We start from the raw sequence: 20753 nt of genomic DNA on the forward strand, positions 1-20753 counted from the left end.
AATCGGTCGCTTGGGGGAAGGTAGCCGAAATCAGGCGCTCCCTCGCCCCAAGATGCACGCCCCTCTAGGCCTCACTCACGTGTCCCCTGCTCCCAATCATTTGTCCACACACAACTCCATGCAACAAATCACCCATATATTTTAGAAACTATCTGTTAAGAAAATTCGTTTTATTTTTTTTTCGAAAAAAAAAAGTTTCACCTAGTTTACTCACAATGTTTCACTATGTATAGATCTAATGTTGCAATGAACTGAAACATTATTTTGTAACAGATCACCAACATATTTTCAAAACCCTCTATTATGAGAATTCGTTTCACTTTTTTGTTCCACCAAAAATAATCCAGTGTACTTATAATGTTTTACTATGTATAGATCTAACATTGCAGTGAACTGAAATATTCTTTCGCTATTTGCTGAAACATTGTTTTTATATAAGGTGAAACAACGCCCGATTTAAACGATTGAACATTTTCGATCTACTTAGTGAAATAATTCCGATATACTTGGTGTAACATCGTGCAACATTTAAAATATAATTCAATAATAAGCTAAAAAATTTCGTCGGAATATATCCATGTGTGGTCTTGTTTTGAAGATTTAATTGCAACAAATTTAATAGTATAATCAGATCATAATTTCGATAAATAATTTAAGATAAAAAATAGTTTAAAATGGTTTTTCACACATGCGTGGCGCTAACATCATGCTGACGTCAGCCCCCGATTTTTGGACGCCTGGATCGGGCGCCCGATTCTAAGTCTCCTCCGACAAAAAAAGAGAGAGAAAAAGCACAAGCAATAAGCATGTTGGTCTAGAAAAAACTAAGGGACAATTGCTCATTTGACCTTGTTTTAAAGCCAAACTACTAATCTGATACTACATTTTTTAGTTTGCTAATTTGACCCCGCTTTTTAAAATCGAGCATGCCGTTTGACCCTATTTACACTATGCCATTAGGGTTTCAAAAAAGAAAAGAAAAAGAATCATTTTACTATTCAAAGTGACCAAAATACCCTCATACATTTCACTTCAAGTCTTCAACCAATCTCTCATTCACATCTCGGCGGCAGCGGCACGAGGAAGGAGGAGGCGACGGCGCTGGCGCCGACGTGGGGAGCGAGCAGGAGGCAGCGGCGGTGCAAGGAGGAGGCGCGGTGACGGCGACGGCGCCGGCGTGCGGAGGGAGGCGATGGGCAGATCAGACGGCAGCGCAAGGAGGAGGCGCGGTGACGGCGACGGCGCCGGCGTGCGGAGGGAGGCGATGGGCAGATCAGACGGCGACGGCGACGGTGCACGGAGGGAGCGACGACAATGAGGACACATGGAGGGAGTGATGGCGGCGAGATGTGGAGGGAGCGGCGGCTGTGGCTGGATGCGCCGGTGCCAGCGCTTGTTTGATTTTTGTGATCTTGTTTGAATGTTATTGTTGGATGATGTTCTTAGCAGGGATTTGTTTGCATGTTGATATGGATTTGAATCGATGCTGGCATGTTGTTCCGGAACCATTTGTTGTGGTGATCTAATTTGCGTTCTCAATTGTTTTTTTTTGGCTAAAATTCAAATCTAATTCAAATTCGCACAAGACATATCAATTCCAAGTGAAATTTATTAGAAATTGCATCATGTACACCAAAGCGTATAAAAAAATTAGGGTCAAATGAGTAAGGATATAAAGGTATTTCGACCTCAAATTAACACTGTCAAGTTGGTTTCACGAAATGGGGTCATGTCTGATGTCGATAGTTAAAAAGCAGGGTCAAAAAAGTAGGTTAAAAAAAAGCAAAGTTAAAAAAATAAGGTCAAATTGGTTGGTAGTTTGCTTTCAAAATAGGGTCAAATATACGATTGCCCCAAAAACTAAATACTCTTGACAATGTATGTTTGGCTATGTACTTGTAGAGACCGAGTTTTTAATACATCTTCTAAAAAAAATATTAGTCAGATAAAATTCTCCACAACATTTTTTTTTTTTGGAAACACAAGAGGAGGTTATGATCTAGCTGTTTGTGTTGAAGGTTATGATCTCATTACCCATCTTACTAAATGCACTTTCCAATCTTTAACTAATTTCTGAAAATTTTCTACTTGTCCACATTAAATCTTCTGCAAATTTGATCACTGCCGTTGCAAAGAATGTTGGGTTGGAAAATACCACTACAAGAAGATCAGCTACAAAATACCATCACAGGGAAATTTGAGTTGGAAAATGCCGGTACCATTACTGTTTCATCCAAAACTGCAATTAATACCTTTTTAGGAGAGAGAGTTTTGAAAATTCCAACACTACCCTTTTTTTTCCACTCAGTTGTAATACTCAACATTCCAAGTCGCGTTTGGATGCATTTAACAAATCTCGCATTTAATTTATGGTGGAAATGTTTAGAAAATCAGCTAATGCAAAAATTAAGAAAGAGTAAATTTTACAAAATTAATGTACTTTGATCAATATATCACAATACTATATATTTAAGAAAGTGTATTACAAATTAAACTACAGATTTAAAACCATATTTTTTTACAAAACTATAGATTGAAAGTATCATTAGAAAACTACAATTTTATAAATGAGCATATATAACATCAGTTTAACATCAGATTTAAATATATATATAGTATAACATCAGTTTTATCAGAAAGCTACAACTTTTGTAACATCAACAGTGCTATAGATATAAACTCTAAAATTTGTAGTTATTTGATAATTTCATTTCTAAATGCATAGTTTTGTGATACAATGCTTTAAATATGTAGTTATGTGATAAATTTCATGTTAAATCTGTAGTTTTATGATACACATTTTAAATTTATAGTTTTGTGATAGTTTAGCCAAAATATCTGTAGTTTTATAAAATTTAGTCTTTAAGAAATAAGCAATAAAAACATTTTCAAGGAAATAGTACAGTTCATAATTTTTAAATAAATATATTATTTTTTTACTGCATCCCTATCAACAATAATTGATGTTCTTGAATACATCAAGTCAATGTGTTTTGTGTTTAAACTTTTACTATCAATTTCTATTAAAATATTTCGATTTAATTTTAAAAATTGATATAGGTATATTTGTCTTTGAAAACAAAAAGGAGTTTCAAAATATTAGAACGTCCTTGCTATATTTTTATAGGTTTTATACTAGCAATCAATATTGATCATTTCGGTAATCTTGTTGCTTTCTAAAATGTCACTTATTTGTTACCGAAGGGAGTACGTATAAGGCAAGCAGTCTGTATAAAATATTATGAAATTGAGAGCCATAAGTATAGCAAGCACAGGAAACAAAGAAGAAAAAAAAGCAGGGGGCAAATTAGTCATTTTCTTCCCTGGGTGGAAATGATCACGGTAATGGTATTTTTCAACTCAAATTCTCTTTGTGATGGACTGATGGTATATATTCATCAGCTTAGGTTCTATGTATATGTGATAGTATTTTGCAACTTGAGTTTTTCCTCTAATTCTGTTAATTAATTCTTTTACTCCAAATTTTCCCATGATAACACGTGGGCCGGGTAAGGTAGCAAGTAGATACTCCAGTAATTATTGTGCTAGCTTGTTAGTCTCAACATTGATTTTTCATACACGTACAGGTGCTAATTAGGAAGCATATATAAGGACTATAGCAGTGTTTAGATCCCTTCAAACTTCTAAAAATTCTGTCACATCAAATATTTAGACACATGCATAAAGCATTAAATGTAGATAAAAAAAATCAATTGCACAGTTTGCATGTAAATTGCGAGACAAATCTTTTGACCCTAATTACGCCATGATTTGATAATGTGATGCTACAGTAAACATTTACTAATGATGGATTAATTAGGCTTAACAATTAAATTTGTTTCACAGTTTACCGACAGAATCTGTAATTTGTTTTGTTATTAGTATACGTTTAATGCACGGGACTCTAATTATGGGTGTTCCTCTGTAATCAACATAGCTAGCACCCCTTGCTGCTATGAGTCCATGGTCTCGCCGCCATTCTCTTTCTGCGTGCCTATGTTACATTATTGACATGATTGTTACATTGGTGGTCACTGCAGGAGAAACAATCTTTAATACTAGTTAAAACCCCCTTTCGTACCGGCTGTAGCAACCGAGACCAGTAAATCGAGACTATCTTTAGTACCGGTAGAAAGAACGAGTACAAAAGATGCATACTAAGTCAAAAAAAAAAAGTGTGGGATGTGAGATTCGAACTCAAGATCTATCAACTCAGTCCTCACACACGTTACCATTCCACCTACTACTATACACATCTGACTTGAATGTAGATGCTTTCTTTTTGAACTGATCCCAGAGACATCGTTAGTACCGGTTGGTATTACCAACCGACCGGTACTAAAAATATCTTTAGTATGAGTTGGTATTACCAACTGGTGCTAAAATTGCATCGTTATTACCGGTTGGTAACACCAACCGAGACTAATGCTACTATAGCATTAGTCTCGGTTGGTGTTACCAATCAGTACTAAAGATATATTTTTATTATAGGGTGGTAACACCAACCGGAATTAAACATAGTTTTAGGAACTTCAACTTTTAGAACCGGTACTAAAGCATATTTAGTACCGGTTCTTGATCTAGTCAGGATATTTGTGTTTTGGGGTTTAGGATAAAAAATCGTTTCTCTAGTAGTGGGTGCCCCCATTTTTATTTAAAGGGTTACCGGGTTATGGAGTCTGATGCTAACCCCACCCTCTAGCTACCATATATTACAACTTTAAGTTTAACTACAACCTATTAGGACAAGTATATTCGGCACCTATTTTAACATGCTCCACCTCACTGAATGTAACGCCACCCACAAGTAGTAGAATTATCATGTGGATTCACCAATCCACTAGACTTGGGGTTTTCTTCTTGCAGATTCCTCGTGAGATGGTTGATGAGCCTATGCCAGAATCACCGCTACCAAAAGCAATAGCTATCCCAATTACTGTTTCCTTCTGGTCTACACCTGTAATAGTACACCCTCACAACTTGTAAAGGTACGACAACACCTTCTCTTCAATTATCACAATCCTACTATCCCCGTGAAAGGGTCAATAACCTAGTGGTTACAAGAGTCTCAGTAGCACATAAGGTTCTGGGTTTGACTCTCCATGGGAGCAAATTTTCCATGATTTAACGGCTTGTGCTTTCAGTGGTAGGCGACGTACCCGTCGACAGCGAGGCGCCTGTGGTGACTTCGTCAATCTCAAGGATTTGCCTGCGCAGTCTTCGAAGATGCTCATAGGGGTAGAGTTTACGTGCCTCCATTGTGAGTGTCTGCGTTGTACTGTGTAATTTTTTTAAAAAAATCCTACTGTCCCTCATGGTCTCCGTGGATCCGAAAGGTACGGCATCTAAAAATATCTCAGCTATAATCATACATAAGAGATTCGGTTTGACATGGTATTAAATACAAGAGATTCTGCGTGACATGGGTTAGATATGTGTGATTCTGTGGGACATGGATTATGTATCAGAGATTCGGTTTGCCAAGCAACCAACTATGTACTGACCCGGTCTAAGGTTCTCCACTATTTATACCCTTCTGGTCGATCGTCTTTCTAGCACCATTCATTCACTAAAAAACACTTTCAACCCCCACTTCACCACTTCAGAATCTCAGATACCGAGCAAAAAAGATCTAGATCAAGTTAGTACCAAAATTTAGTGTTGTATCGATCGATGATTGAGGCAGCAGAGACCATGGAGAAAGCGGTGATAACTGCCTTCGTGAACACTGTCATGCCGCCGCTGTTTAAGGTGCTGTCAGGCAGTTGTAAGATGGTCATGAACGTGATCGATGATAGCGACTCAATGAGACGTAAACTAGTTCTGCTCGCAGCTTCCATGGACGACGACCTCCGGCGGACGAAGAACCCCACGGCCGCCGCCAAGGTGTTCGGCGACCAGCTGCGCGAGCTGACGCACGACATGGAGGACTGCATTGAGCGCTTCCTCCACCGCGTGTCCTGCGCCGAGGGAGCGTCGCGGGCGCGCCGGCTGGGGCGCTTCCTGCTCACCATCTGCACACGCTACCGGTTCGGGGACAAGATCAAGGCGCTTAACAGGCGCCTCGAGGAGCTGACCAATGAACGCCTGTGCCAGTTCGTCTACGACAAGCCCCCGCCGCCGCCGCCACTGGCGCCGGCGGCGGCACAACAACGCGAACATGTTCAACTCAACCCCGTGGGCGTCGAGGGAGCCAAGGGGGACATCCTCGCGATGCTGGAGGAAAGTCCGGAGGAGCTGAGGGTTATCGCCATCGTGGGTTTTGGCGGCTCCGGCAAGACGACCCTCGCTAAGGCAGTGTTCCGCTCAACTGATGATGATAGAATCCGGGTGTTTCGTTCCTGCCGTGCATGGGTTGATCGAGCCAAGGAGAAAAATGCGGGGGAGATTTTCAGATCATTACTCCAGCAATTTGGCTATCGGGGTCAGGGATTATTGGTCGATGACGAGCAATATCTCCAAGCCCAGCTCATGGACTACCTCAGGGGTAGAAGGTGAGAGAATTTCTGTAGCTGTTTCCCAGTTGCACGCATTACCCATCCACACCTTTACGGTCATTCAGAATGTATTGGAACTTTACGTACTACATTGAGTACTTTATTGAGGATCGTAAAACCACTCATTCGCTGAACCTTGCGCCCGGCCGTTGGTTAGAGCAAGTTTAATAATATAGTCAACTACTAGCTCTAATTCATCTATAGCCAATCTAATAGCTCATTCATATAATAGTTACATACTACACTATCAATAACTGGTCCCACCTATCATAAACACATTGCGTCTTGGAGTCCGTAATACAGCTGGCTACAAATTTGTAGCCCACTGCTCTTCTCTCTCCTCGTTTATCTCCTTAAAATATATTTGCAGTTGGCTTATAGCCTGCTATTGTACCTGCTCTTACCCGAAATTTGTCAGAAATTTGTCAGATACTTGATTGTTATTGATGACATTGGGAATGGGCAATGGAATTCTATAAAATCAGCTTTCGAAGAAAATAGTAGAAACAACGGAAGCAGGATAATAGTTACCACAACCATTAAGTCGGAAGCGAATACCTGCTGTGGCAATGGCAAAGGTTTCATATACCAAATGCAAAATCTTGAAGATCAATACTGCAAGACAATAGCTCTTGGGGAGGCACCTTCACCTGAGTTGCAGATGGGCTCGGAAGAACTACTTAAGAAATGTGATGGCCATCCACTTTCCCTTGTTTGTGTGGCCAATTATTTGGGAGGTTTAAATGAGCCTACTGGGCAGCGCTGTCGCGAATTGTGTCGCTACCTAGGTTCAAAAATACATGACAATGGTAACTTTGAAAGACTCAAAGGCGTGATCATGGATAATTACACAAGTCTTTCAAACCACGTTGTCAGGGCCTGCTTGCTATATTTGAGCATATTTCCAAACGATGTTCCGCTCGAGAAGAAAGTGATAATCAGGCGTTGGATAGCTGAAGGATTCGCAAGGAGCGAAGATGTGGACATTGATGACCAGACTATTGCACGTTGGAATTTTGAGACGTTTGTAGACTGGGACATCTTTCATCCTATCATTGACACAAGCAATAATGGCGATGTCAAGATGTGCAAGACTCGCAGTATCGTGCACGAGTATATGTTGTACAAGGCGTCGAGACTTGAGAGGTTCATCATGTCCTTTCCTGACTGGCGAAGGAAAGTTCGTCATCTCTGTATCGATCATAGGACACCTCACAAGCGCAGAACTACAACAGATATGGATTTGTCATGCGTCCGGTCTTTGACGATCTTCGGGACGGCAGGTGACACCATTTGCGAGTTTCACAGGTACAAGGTTTTGAGAGTCCTGGATCTCGAAGAATGCAATGATGTCAAGAACAAGCACCTGAAAAATATACACAAGTTATGGAATCTGTGTGAAACCATGTGTGGTTATAGTTCTTTTGTGATGGGAAATTGACAAGTACCGGAAGTGCAAGAAGTGTGTGCGTGGACTAACATTGGTCAGGTTGCGACATCTGTGCCAAGACAACGGTTGTTTGGTTCATGTGGGTGCAGGTGATCGGAGTCGATCTTGGTCAACGGCGGATCGGGACTAGACTCAGGGAGGAGTTGAGGTCCAAAGCGATCAAGGATGCCAGGTGACAAGATTGGACACAAGGTTGCACACGGTGGACGAATACCGTGTGAGGAGGTCTTTGCAACGGGCTTCAGAAGGTCAAGTGTGCAAGCATCGGATTCGCGAAGAAATCAGAAGGGACTGTGCAAGTGCATTGCTGCTACAGTAAATGGACTTACTGTAGGTAGCATACTTGCATGTACACGTAATGTACTTGTGCAAGGAGGAGCTTGCAGAAGCTGTGCATGTGTGCTGTGATTGGTTGGCAGGGAGGCCAAGCCAATCCAGCCGTTCCACGTGGCCCAAGGAGATCATTGGCTCGGTTGGCATGAAGGCCAATCCGGCCTGTCCAGCTCGGGAGCTCGGTCGGCCCAAGCACGTTGCTGACTCAAGATGGTGAAGGCCAGGCCGAGCAGACCCTAGACATGACGACGGCCCAGCTCGGCTCGGCAAATGCACAGGCGTGTGCATGCGCGCGCGGAGGCGGGAGATCGTACGGCACCTGGAGGCGTGGCGGCCTTCTGTTCGTCAAGGAAGCGGAGACGCGCGGGAACGTGGTTTTCGCGAGCGCGCGCAGAAGCGGCTCGGCGGGAGGAACGGCGACATGGCGGCTTCTGACTTGTGGCGCGCAGGTGCGAGAGGAGCGGGCGCGGGCTCTCTGGGACGCGTGGCGCGGATGCATTGGCTTGGAGGAGCACGACGCGGATCGGTGTACACTGATTGGCTTGGAGTGGAATCACGCGGATCGCACGAGGGCACGCGACGTGAAGAGCTCGGATCAACAACGTGGCGACTATCCAGGAGGTTTCCTTCGGATCTAAGGAACAATGGACAGCCAGGATTTTATCAAGGCTAGGGTTTCGCCCCACGGGTATTTGAGACAATGTCTTAGGGGTCTTAGGCTATAAATAGAGGGATGGATGCAAGGGTGGAGGTTGCTCCTTTTGTAATCCTTTTGAGATGCTCGGTGAGAGAGTTTCCGTGTGAGTTTGGAGTGTGTTTGCCCGAGAGGCTTTTGTATTAAGATTAGTTTGGAGTGTGTTTGTCCGAGAGATTTTAAGTTTGTGTTATTGTTCCTCTGAAGGTGTTTGTTTGCTCCTAGTTGAGCGGTTATTTTGCATCACCTATGAATGAAATGATTTGAAGGATTTCGTTTTTGCCTTGTCCATTTAAATTCCGCAATTTAAATTCCGCTTGAAATTTGAACTTTGCGATGATGAGTTTTGCTCTCTCCTCCTAACCTCTCTTCTAGTTTTCGGGAATTCCTTTTCTCTTCCTCTTCTAGTTTCGGGAATTCCTTCTCTCTTCTTTTTCTCTCTTCTTTTCTAGATCCGGCTTCTCTAATAGCCGCGGTTCTAGTAAGGATTTTGAGAAATCCGGCTTGATGAGTATTTTCGGGGGAAAGATTTGAATTGCTATATTCACCCCCCCTCTATAGCCGTTCTTGGTCTTTCAATTAGTATCAGAGCCCGGTTAAGTTCGTTGTAACCTAACCGTGGCAACGAACGCAGCTATGGAGGAAAAATACTCTGCGAAACCATTTGTTTTCGATGGACACAATTTTGTCATTTGGAAGGCACGAATGGAGGCCTACCTCCAGTCGCAAGGGCATAATGTGTGGAATAAGGTTAAATCACCTTACACTATGCCCGATGATGCTGACATCACGCCTGCAAATGTGGCTCAAGTTGATTTTAATTATCGTGCAAGAAATGCAATCATTGGTGGAATTTCTTCTGGTGAATTTAATCGTGTTCAACACCACCAGTCCGCTCATGACATGTGGACTGCTCTGTGCAATTTCCATGAGGGAAACAATGATATTCAATTGGTTCGTCAGAATCAATTTCATAAAGAATATCAAAGATTTGAGATGCACCCAGGAGAGTCCATTGATTCTTATTTCAAGCGTTTTGAAGAAATTGTTTCGAAGTTGAGATCTGTTGGAAAAGAATTTTCTGATAATGATAATGCTCGCCATCTTTTGAATTGTCTTGATTATGGTGTTTGGGAAATGAAAGTTACTTCCATCACAGAGAGTGCACCTCTGAGTGACCTTACCATGGACAAGCTTTACTCAAAGCTAAAAACCCATGAGATGGATGTCTTCCATCGGAAAGGCCTCAAACACTCGATGGCTTTGGTAGCTGATCCCTCTGGTAGTACTTCTTCTAATGACTTAGCTTTTGTGTGTGGTGGCTTCTCTCTTGCCGCTTTACACTCAGTCACTGAGGAGCAATTAGAGAAGATCCCTGAAGATGATCTTGCTCTTTTTACTAGAAAATTCTCAAGAGCTTACAAAAATGTGAGAGATAGAAAAGGAGGAAAAACCAATGAACCATTTGTGTGTTTTGAGTGTGGAGAGCCTAACCACATAAGAGTGAATTGTCCCAAGTTGAAGAAGAAGAGTGACAAGACAACCAAGAAGCTCGAGGGACAAGGGCGAAAGGGGAAGAAGGATTTGATAAAGAAGGCGATCCACAAGGTCTTGGCGGCTCTTGAGGAGGTGCAGCTTAGCGACATCGACTCCGACGACGATGATCAAGAAAAGGGGGACAAGGACTTCTCCGGGATGTACTGTCTCGCCAACAACGAGGACTTCATCAACCTGTGTCTCATGGCACTTGAGGATAAGGATGACTCATCGGAGCATCATGAGGTATGTCTTGATGATATCCCTTCCTTGGATGGTTCTCTTTGTGATGATTCTTGCTCAGATAATGACTCTGTTGATGATGAACTAAGCAAAGAAAGAATGACACACTTGATGATTGAAATTAGTGACAAGTATAGGTCTTCTAAGTATAAAATTGAGAAACTAAAATATGAAAATGATGGAATGGCGCTAGAAATTGCTAGGCTTCGATCCATGATTCCTGAGGAGGATACCTGTTCTACTTGTGCTTCATATCTTTCTGAAATTAATCTCCTCAAGGATAAGTTGAAATCATGTGCTTTAGGAGCTGGGAATCCTTCTAGTGCTAGTGCTGCTTGCTCTACTTGCTATGAAATGAAAGTTGATATGAGTTTGCTTGAGATGGAATTGAAAGAACTAAAAGAAAATTTTGTTCATGATAGGATAAGTAGTTGTGAAAATTGTCCCATTCTCACTAGTGACAATGATGAATTAAGACAACAAGTTGACATGCTTAGGACCAAGAATGATTTGCTAGAATCTTATGCTACTAAGGAGCCTGTTCATTCTTCATGTGCTAATTGTGTTATCCTGGAAACTGAACTAAAAGATACTAAAATTGTCATTGATTATGTCAAATCTGTTGATTCATGTTCATCATGCATTTCTCTGAAAGTTGATCTTGAGTCCGCTAAGAGAGAGAACTCGTACCTACAACAATCTTTAGAGAGGTTTGCTCAAGGAAAGAAAAAGTTGAACATGATCCTAGACCAATCCAAAGTGTCCATAAACAATCAAGGTATAGGCTATGATTTTGCTGAGTCTTTGAGGATAGGTACCCATGAGATTTTAGGTGTCACAGATGGGATGATAGAACTAGCTCAAAAACCTATAACCTTCAAGTCTGCAGGTTTCATTGGAAACACTAGTTCTAGTACACCCAAAACCTCAGAACCAAAGATGGTACCTATGACTAGCAAGTCTAAGTCTGTAGAGTTACCTAGACCCAAAAATCCAAAACAAGTTGAGCACAAGCAAAACCAGAAACAAACCAAGCCTGTAGAGAAAACCAAGTATGAGTGCACCTATTGTGGGAAAGCTGGTCATTTGGTAGGTTTCTGCTTTAGAAAGGCTAGAAAAAAGCGACAAGAACGTCTTAGGACTAGAAGAGCTGCTAGAGTCCCTGAGAGGTTCGAGTGTGCGTGTCATTGTCATTCAAGTGGTGTATCTCGCTTTCCTCGCCGAGATGTGCACCCTCGATGTGACCTAGCAGGGTTGGGGCAAAACAGACATGGTCATCTTGCATATAATTATGCTCATAACACTAAAGATGCTTGTACTCCTCGCATGGTTCAGTACTGGATTACTAAGTCATTTCTCACTAACCCCAGTACTGAATCATCGAGATCTGCTGTGTCTTTCTTGTAGGATTTTGGAGTGGGGAGAAGTAATTCTTGGCTTGTAGACTCCGGTTGCTCACGCCACATGACCGGTGAAGCCAAGTGGTTTACTTCTCTCACTCGTGCATCCGGTGATGAGACCATCACTTTTGGGGATGCGAGCAGTGGACGCGTGATGGCTAAAGGAACAATCAAGGTCAATGACAAATTCATGCTAAAGGATGTCGCGCTTGTAAGTAAGCTTAAGTACATTTTGCTCTCTGTTTTACAACTCTGTGATGAAAATCTGGAAGTTCGTTTCAAAAAGGACAGGTCTCGAGTTCTTGATGCTTCTGAATCTCCTGTTTTTGACATTTCTCGAGTTGGTCGAGTTTTCTTTGCTAACTTCGACTCTTCTGCTCCTGGTCCTTCTCGTTGTCTCATTGCCTCAGAGAATAGGGATTTGTTTTTCTGGCATCGACGTCTTGGTCATATTGGCTTTGACCACTTGTCTCGCATTAGTGGTATGGATTTGATTCGGGGTTTGCCTAAGTTGAAAGCTCCGAAAGATCTTGTGTGTGCACCATGTCGTCATGGGAAAATGACATCTTCCTCCCACAAGCCTGTTACAATGGTTATGACAGATGGACCGGGACAACTGCTTCACATGGATACGGTTGGTCCTGCTCAGGTCCAGTCAGTTGGGGGGAAGTGGTATGTCTTGGTTGTAGTGGATGATTTCTCTCGCTACTCTTGGGTCTATTTTCTTGAAACAAAGGAGGAAACATGTGGCTTCTTTCAGTCTCTTGCTCGTAGTTTGGCTTTGCAGTTTCCTGGTGCTCTTCGAGCCATTCGCAGTGATAATGGCTCTGAATTCAAAAATTCTGCATTTGAATCTTTCTGTGATTCTTCTGGAGTCGAACATCAGTTTTCTTCACCATATGTCCCACAACAGAATGGGGTGGTTGAGAGGAAGAACCGCACCCTTGTGGAGATGGCACGAACTATGCTTGATGAGTTTACGACTCCAAGAAAGTTCTGGACTGAAGCTATTTCTACTGCTTGTTTTATCTCCAATCGTGTGTTTTTGAGAACTATCTTGCACAAGACGCCATATGAGCTCAGATTTGGTCGTCGACCAAAAGTTTCACATCTCAGGGTCTTCGGTTGCAAATGCTTTGTTCTTAAATCTGGAAATTTGGACAAGTTTGAATCTCGATCATTGGATGGCATTTTCCTTGGCTATGCTACTCATTCTCGGGCTTATCGAGTTTATGTTCTTTCAACTAACAAAATTGTGGAGACTTGTGAAGTCACTTTTCATGAGGCTAGCCCAGGAGCTAGACCAGAAATTTCAGGTGTTCCAGATGAAAGCATCTTTGTGGATAAGGATTCAGATGATGATGACGATGATTCCATTCCTCCACCTCTAGACAGTACACCACCAGTGCAAGAAACAGGTTCTCCTTCAACTACATCGCCTTCAGGAGATGCACCAACTACATCATCTTCAGCAGCTGAGGAGATTAATGGTGGCACATCAGGACCGACAGCTCCCCGACACATCTAGAACCGACATCCGCCTGGGTGAAAGGGTAACTAGAAATCGGTCTTATGATCTTGTCAATTCAGCATTTGTTGCCTCTTTTGAGCCCAAAAATGTTTGTCATGCTTTATCTGATGAGAATTGGGTTAATGCCATGCATGAAGAGTTAGAAAATTTTGAAAGAAACAAAGTTTGGTCTTTGGTAGAACCTCCCTTGGGTTTTAATGTGATTGGAACAAAATGGGTTTTCAAAAACAAACTAGGTGAAGATGGTTCAATTGTTCGAAACAAAGCCAGACTGGTTGCACAGGGTTTCACCCAAGTCGAGGGCTTGGATTTTGAAGAAACCTTTGCACCAGTTGCTAGATTAGAAGCTATTCGAATTCTTTTGGCTTTTGCTGCTTCAAAAGGTTTCAAGCTTTTTCAAATGGATGTGAAAAATGCTTTTCTGAATGGTGTTATTGAGGAAGAGGTCTATGTCAAACAACCTCCTGGTTTTGAAAATCCAAAATTTCCAAATCATGTGTTCAAACTTGATAAAGCTCTTTATGGTTTAAAACAAGCTCCCAGAGCCTGGTATGAAAGATTGAAAACCTTTTTGCTTCAAAATGGTTTTGAAATGGGGGCAGTTGATAAAACTCTCTTTACTCTTCATAGTGGCATTGATTTTCTTCTTGTCCAGATATATGTTGATGACATCATATTTGGTGGCTCTTCTCATGCACTTGTTGCCCAGTTTTCTGATGTGATGAGCAGGGAATTCGAAATGATCATGATGGGAGAGCTGACTTTCTTCCTTGGACTTCAAATCAAGCAAACCAAGGAAGGAATCTTTGTACATCAGACCAAGTACTCCAAAGAGCTCTTGAAGAAGTTCGACATGGCCGACTGCAAGCCAATCGCCACTCCCATGGCAACTACTTCATCGCTTGGTCCTGATGAGGACGGTGAAGAAGTTGACCAGCGCGAGTACAGAAGCATGATCGGCTCCCTCCTCTACTTGACTGCGTCAAGGCCGGACATCCACTTCTCCGTGTGCCTGTGCGCAAGGTTTCAGGCTTCTCCAAGAACATCACATCGCCAAGCAGTCAAGCGCATCTTCCGCTACATCAAGTCTACACTTAAGTACGGTATTTGGTACTCCTGCTCTTCTGCCCTTTCAGTTCGAGCTTTTTCAGATGCTAATTTTGCTGGGTGTAAGATTGATCGCAAAAGTACTTCTGGCACTTGTCATTTTCTTGGCACTTCTTTGGTCTCTTGGTCCTCTCGTAAGCAGTCTTCTATTGCTCAATCAACAGCTGAGGCTGAGTACGTAGCTGCTGCTAGTACATGTAGTCAAGTTCTTTGGATGATTTCAACTCTAAAAGATTATGGTCTGTCTTTCTCTGGTGTTCCTTTGCTTTGTGATAATATAAGTGCAATCAATATTGCAAAAAATCCAGTTCAACACTCCAGGACCAAGCACATTGAGATACGGTACCACTTTCTCCGAGACAATGTTGAGAAAGGTACCATTGTGCTAGAGTTTGTTGAATCTGAAAAACAATTGGCAGACATTTTTACAAAACCACTTGATCGCTCTCGTTTTGAGTTCTTGCGGAGTGAGTTAGGGGTGATCCACCCCTATGGCTTGATTTGAGGGGGAGTTGTTTTTCTTTTGCATGCATTTGTAACATATTGCATCATGTTTAGTTTATGCATTGTATTATACATTCTTCAATTGAGCTTTGCTTGTTATCTCTTGGTCATCACTATGCTATGCATGTGTCACTCTTATGCTAGTTTGATCTCTTGTCTAGCTTTCATTTGCTTAAGTAGCTTATGTGATCATGTTATGCTGTTCAAGCTTGTTGAAACCTGCTTAAATTGACTATTCATTTGAACTTAATCAATGTGCAATGATTGCTCTAGAAGTTTGTTTAAATTGAAGTATCCATCTCATACTCATGCCATGTTTATATTCTTTTTGCAATAACTGTCAGTACATGCTTATGAATGCTCATGCTTATGCGTCCATACTTTGTATCAATCATGCTTTACAAGCTTTATCTCTGTTTTTGTCCGGGCTACTGAGTGCGTTTACGCATGAGTAGTGCCGAAGATAGCACTGAGACAGCCTGTAATGGGAACTTTAGCTGGAAAACTTGATTGAGGTCAGACGGCAGTGTTTGGCACAACCATCACTTGCTGACTGATAAGATCAGGTGGACCGTCGTGATTGTGCTATTGTCTTTAAAGAAATTAAAAAAAATCATAAAAATAAAAGTCATGAGAAAAGATTAAAATCTCATGTTCTATGCTTTGTTATCATGTTGATACTCTTTATGAACTGGGCATTAGCACATTAGCATGGATTCATTGCTTTGATTATGTAAATCTTGCATGATTATGAGCTGGTTTGCTTCCTTTTAAGCTTCTTCTAGAAATAGCTTTGCACACTAAATCACTAATTCACTTGAAAGCTTTTTGCTTGCTGGGGATACTAACTTGATATCCATGACATGTTTCATACTTCTTATGCACATGCTTAGCTAGGCTTGAGCACATGCTTGTATCTGTGTGATCCATGTCTACCTTTTGATGCCTTTAGATAACTCTCAAAGCTCTCAAAACACTAAAATTTGCAAGTTTCATCTCATTTTTATCTTGCATTTTTGTCTCTTTTGATCTTGATGGCATCATTGACAAAGGGGGAGAGAAATTTGCACTTATTGAAAATTAAAACTTGCTTTAGATCTCGGTGAAAGGGGGAGTTTGGCACATAGGGGGAGCATTCTTGCATTTGCATTTGCATCCCTTTTCTTCTTGTCACTTGGTCTTGATTTTTCAAGAATTCAAAATGACCAAAGTTCGACTTTTGCAAAATGGTTTGCTTTGTGAATCAAAAATCAAATTTTCAAAATTTTGCTTGAGATTGTCAATGTTCCCATCAAGAGAGAGATTGTGAAACCATGTGTGGTTATAGTTCTTTTGTGATGGGAAATTGACAAGTACCGGAAGTGCAAGAAGTGTGTGCGTGGACTAACATTGGTCAGGTTGCGACATCTGTGCCAAGACAACGGTTGTTTGGTTCATGTGGGTGCAGGTGATCGGAGTCGATCTTGGTCAACGGCGGATCGGGACTAGACTCAGGGAGGAGTTGAGGTCCAAAGTGATCAAGGATGCCAGGTGACAAGATTGGACACAAGGTTGCACACAGTGGACGAACACCGTGTGAGGAGGTCTTTGCAACGGGCTTCAGAAGGTCAAGTGTGCAAGCATCGGATTCGCGAAGAAATCAGAAGGGACTGTGCAAGTGCATTGCTGCTACAGTAAATGGACTTACTGTAGGTAGCATACTTGCATGTACACGTAATGTACTTGTGCAAGGAGGAGCTTGCAGAAGCTGTGCATGTGTGCTGTGATTGGTTGGCAGGGAGGCCAAGCCAATCCAGCCGTTCCACGTGGCCCAAGGAGATCATTGGGTCGGTTGGCATCAAGTCCAATCCGGCCTGTCCAGCTCGGGAGCTCGGTCGGCCCAAGCACGTTGCTGACTCAAGATGGTGAAGGCCAGGCCGAGCAGACCCTAGACATGACGACGGCCCAGCTCGGCTCGGCAAATGCACAGGCGTGTGCATGCGCGCGCGGAGGCGGGAGATCGTACGGCACCTGGAGGCGTGGCGGCCTTCTGTTCGTCAAGGAAGCGGAGACTCGTGGGACCGGGTCCCCCGCGGTTTTTCACATGGCGCGCGCGGGAACGTGGTTTTCGCGAGCGCGCGCAGAAGCGGCTCGGCGGGAGGAACGGCGACATGGCGGCTTCTGACTTGTGGCGCGCAGGTGCGAGAGGAGCGGGCGCGGGCTCTCTGGGACGCGTGGCGCGGATGCATTGGCTTGGAGGAGCACGACGCGGATCGGTGTACACTGATTGGCTTGGAGTGGAATCACGCGGATCGCACGAGGGCACGCGACGTGAAGAGCTCGGATCAACAACGTGGCGACTATCCAGGAGGTTTCCTTCGGATCTAAGGAACAATGGACATCCAGGATTTTATCAAGGCTAGGGTTTCGCCCCACGGGTATTTGAGACAATGTCTTAGGGGTCTTAGGCTATAAATAGAGGGATGGATGCAAGGGTGGAGGTTGCTCCTTTTGTAATCCTTTTGAGATGCTCGGTGAGAGAGTTTCCGTGTGAGTTTGGAGTGTGTTTGCCCGAGAGGCTTTTGTATTAAGATTAGTTTGGAGTGTGTTTGTCCGAGAGATTTTAAGTTTGTGTTATTGTTCCTCTGAAGGTGTTTGTTTGCTCCTAGTTGAGCGGTTATTTTGCATCACCTATGAATGAAATGATTTGAAGGATTTCGTTTTTGCCTTGTCCATTTAAATTCCGCAATTTAAATTCCGCTTGAAATTTGAACTTTGCGATGATGAGTTTTGCTCTCTCCTCCTAACCTCTCTTCTAGTTTTCGGGAATTCCTTTTCTCTTCCTCTTCTAGTTTCGGGAATTCCTTCTCTCTTCTTTTTCTCTCTTCTTTTCTAGATCCGGCTTCTCTAATAGCCGCGGTTCTAGTAAGGATTTTGAGAAATCCAGCTTGATGAGTATTTTCGGGGGAAAGTTTTGAATTGCTATATTCACCCCCCCTCTATAGCCGTTCTTGGTCTTTCAATCTGAGGTATCTCAGCCTTGGGGCAGAAATTACAAGTATTCCTAAAGATATAGCAAAACTGAAACTTTTGGAAACGCTCTGTCTAAGTAAGACGAGTGTAGAGGAGCTACCTGTGCAAGTTATTAGTTTGCCCTTCTTACTCCATCTGATTGGAAAGTTTAGGATTCAATATCATGGCTATAGCAAGAGTACGCTCAAAAAGTTATCTGAAAATAGTAAATTGGAGACCTTATCGGGATTTATCGCCGACTTCAAGAGCCAAGGATTTCTTGAGATATTGGGCCATATGAGCAATTTGAAAAAGGTTAAGATATGGTGCTAGTCATCAGCTGCAGGAGATCATGATAGTATCTTGGCTCGTAAGCTTTCAGAGGCCATCCAGGAGTACATCAATCCTCCCTTGTATATTGGCGATAACCGTAAACTATCAATCTGCCTGCAAACATTCTCCGGCAGCCTCCTCAATTCTCTCGATACTCCCTGTGAGCTCACTTCGCTGAAACTACATGGCGAGCTTCGTTCGTTGCCCCGTTTTGTCAAATGGCATACAGGTCTCGTTGAGCTGTGCCTTTCATCAATTACCGTGACACGGGATGTTCTCTCTGATCTGTATAACCTAAAGTGTCTGTTATACCTCAAACTGATCAGCGATTGCCTTGACGAATTTGTGATACCACAAGGGGCGTTCCGTAGTCTGCGACGCCTGTGCTTCAAGGTGCAAGTCTCTGTCTTCCCGAGGATTGAAGCAGGAGCACTGCGGGACCTGGTGTCACTCCAGCTGCTCTGCAGACACCTAGTAGGTTTGGCTGGTATTGAAATCGAAGATCTTCGAGAACTTAAAGAAGTAACTCTGGACTCTGAGGTCTCGAGATACACAAAGGAAAGTTGGGAAACACGAGCAAGGCAGCATCCTAACAGGCCAAGGATTTTGTATACTTACAAGGCTGCATAATTGATATTATCTTATGTGCTTCCTGAGCAGTAAATTAGTAATTCATGTTCATTCGGAACTAAATAAATTATGTGAGAGATTTCCTTTGTGTGTGTTTCCCTATTTGTAATAATACGTACTAATATATGCAATAATAAGCGTTAATTATTCATTGTATGGTATCAGAGTATGGGTAGAGATTTGTTTGTTTTTTGTGTATGCACGAAAACTCATTAGAATTTTTCTACGGAATCGCTAGTTTACTGTCAAAAGTTTTTTTTGGGTAGAACTTTCAATTTCTAGACCGTTAGGTATTCTCTATAGAAACAGTGTAATAAAAACCGTGCAAGACTTGAACTCAGCACCTCCACTTCGCATCACGAACACTTAACTACTATGTGTCAGCACACATTTGTGATTGTTATATTCCAGTTACATATAAGTTATTATGGTTATAATATAATTACACTCCACAATTGTAATATAGTTATATTTGCAACTTTTTGACTCAAAAAAGTCTTCAATGTTATATAGCTACTCTCTTTTTCTATACTTAAGAAAAAAAATTCAAAAGTATATGCCAATATAGGGCATGTTAAATAGTTCAAGTATGTCTACAACACCATACACAAATTGGTGAAAATATTATAATAATGTGTACTGTATAAGAATGACTTTGGTAGTTAATTTTGGGTATATTTTTTTGAGATCGCTACCTGTTTTTTTGTGTGTAACTTTAACATGATCTATATACAATATAGGTATACGCACCGTAACCAGGCTTTCACGTTATCGCGCGGTAATCACGGTTATCGTGCTTACCGCGGGGAAGGGGATCGGTTACCGGCGGTTAGGGTTTGAGAAATTTTGAGCAAATTCAATTTATGGAAAAAATAAAAAAAATTATGGATGTAGTTCTTGTTTTTTAATGGTAGATGGTGAAGAAATTTTTTTAAAAAGAGTAAGGAAAAAAATTAAATTTGAGGGCAAAACCGATAATTGTTTGGGAAATAGAAAAAATGTATTGAGCTTCATTTTTGTATTTTACATCAACAAGCTAGGTTTGCAAGTGTCCTATATATTCTTCCCCAATTTCTACACATATTTAAGTGATTTTCCATTTTTTTAGCTTCTTTTTATTTTTCATGTTTTATGCAAATATCGCGGTTACAGCAACTAGCTGAAATTTCTTCTCGTCAAAGCAATAATTACTTAGGGTAGGGTTTGCTCAATGCTACCTTCAACCCTCTCTCCACAGCAATGTCACTTTTCATCACTGCAATTAAATCAGTAGCAAAGACTGACAGAAAAGGCATGGCTATATATATATATATATATATATATATATATATATATATATATATATATATATATATATATATATATATATATATATATATATATATATAAAAACAGCTTTTGTTTGTTCACCTATGTGTGTACAAGGTGAAAATCAAGGATAAGGTATTATAATTGAGTAATAGTGCCTTAATTAATTAGTATCTTGAGTGCAATGTAATTCGAA

General features: G+C 41.8%; 1 protein-coding gene across 1 annotated transcript; it reads left to right on the forward strand.

The window, feature by feature from the left end:
- Positions 1 to 5571: 5571 nt before the first annotated feature.
- Positions 5572 to 19249, forward strand: LOC107281949 (disease resistance protein RGA4). The gene is given in 5 exon segments (XM_066303770.1): positions 5572 to 6494; positions 6563 to 6659; positions 6868 to 7880; positions 15572 to 15586; positions 18304 to 19249. Coding segments are annotated over 5 exon segments (2892 nt in total). The 5' UTR covers positions 5572 to 5673.
- The last annotated feature ends 1504 nt before the right edge of the window (positions 19250 to 20753 follow it).

Source organism: Oryza sativa, chromosome 8 (assembly GCF_034140825.1).
Source record: "Oryza sativa Japonica Group chromosome 8, ASM3414082v1".
In the NCBI taxonomy this organism is placed as follows: domain Eukaryota; kingdom Viridiplantae; phylum Streptophyta; class Magnoliopsida; order Poales; family Poaceae; genus Oryza; species Oryza sativa.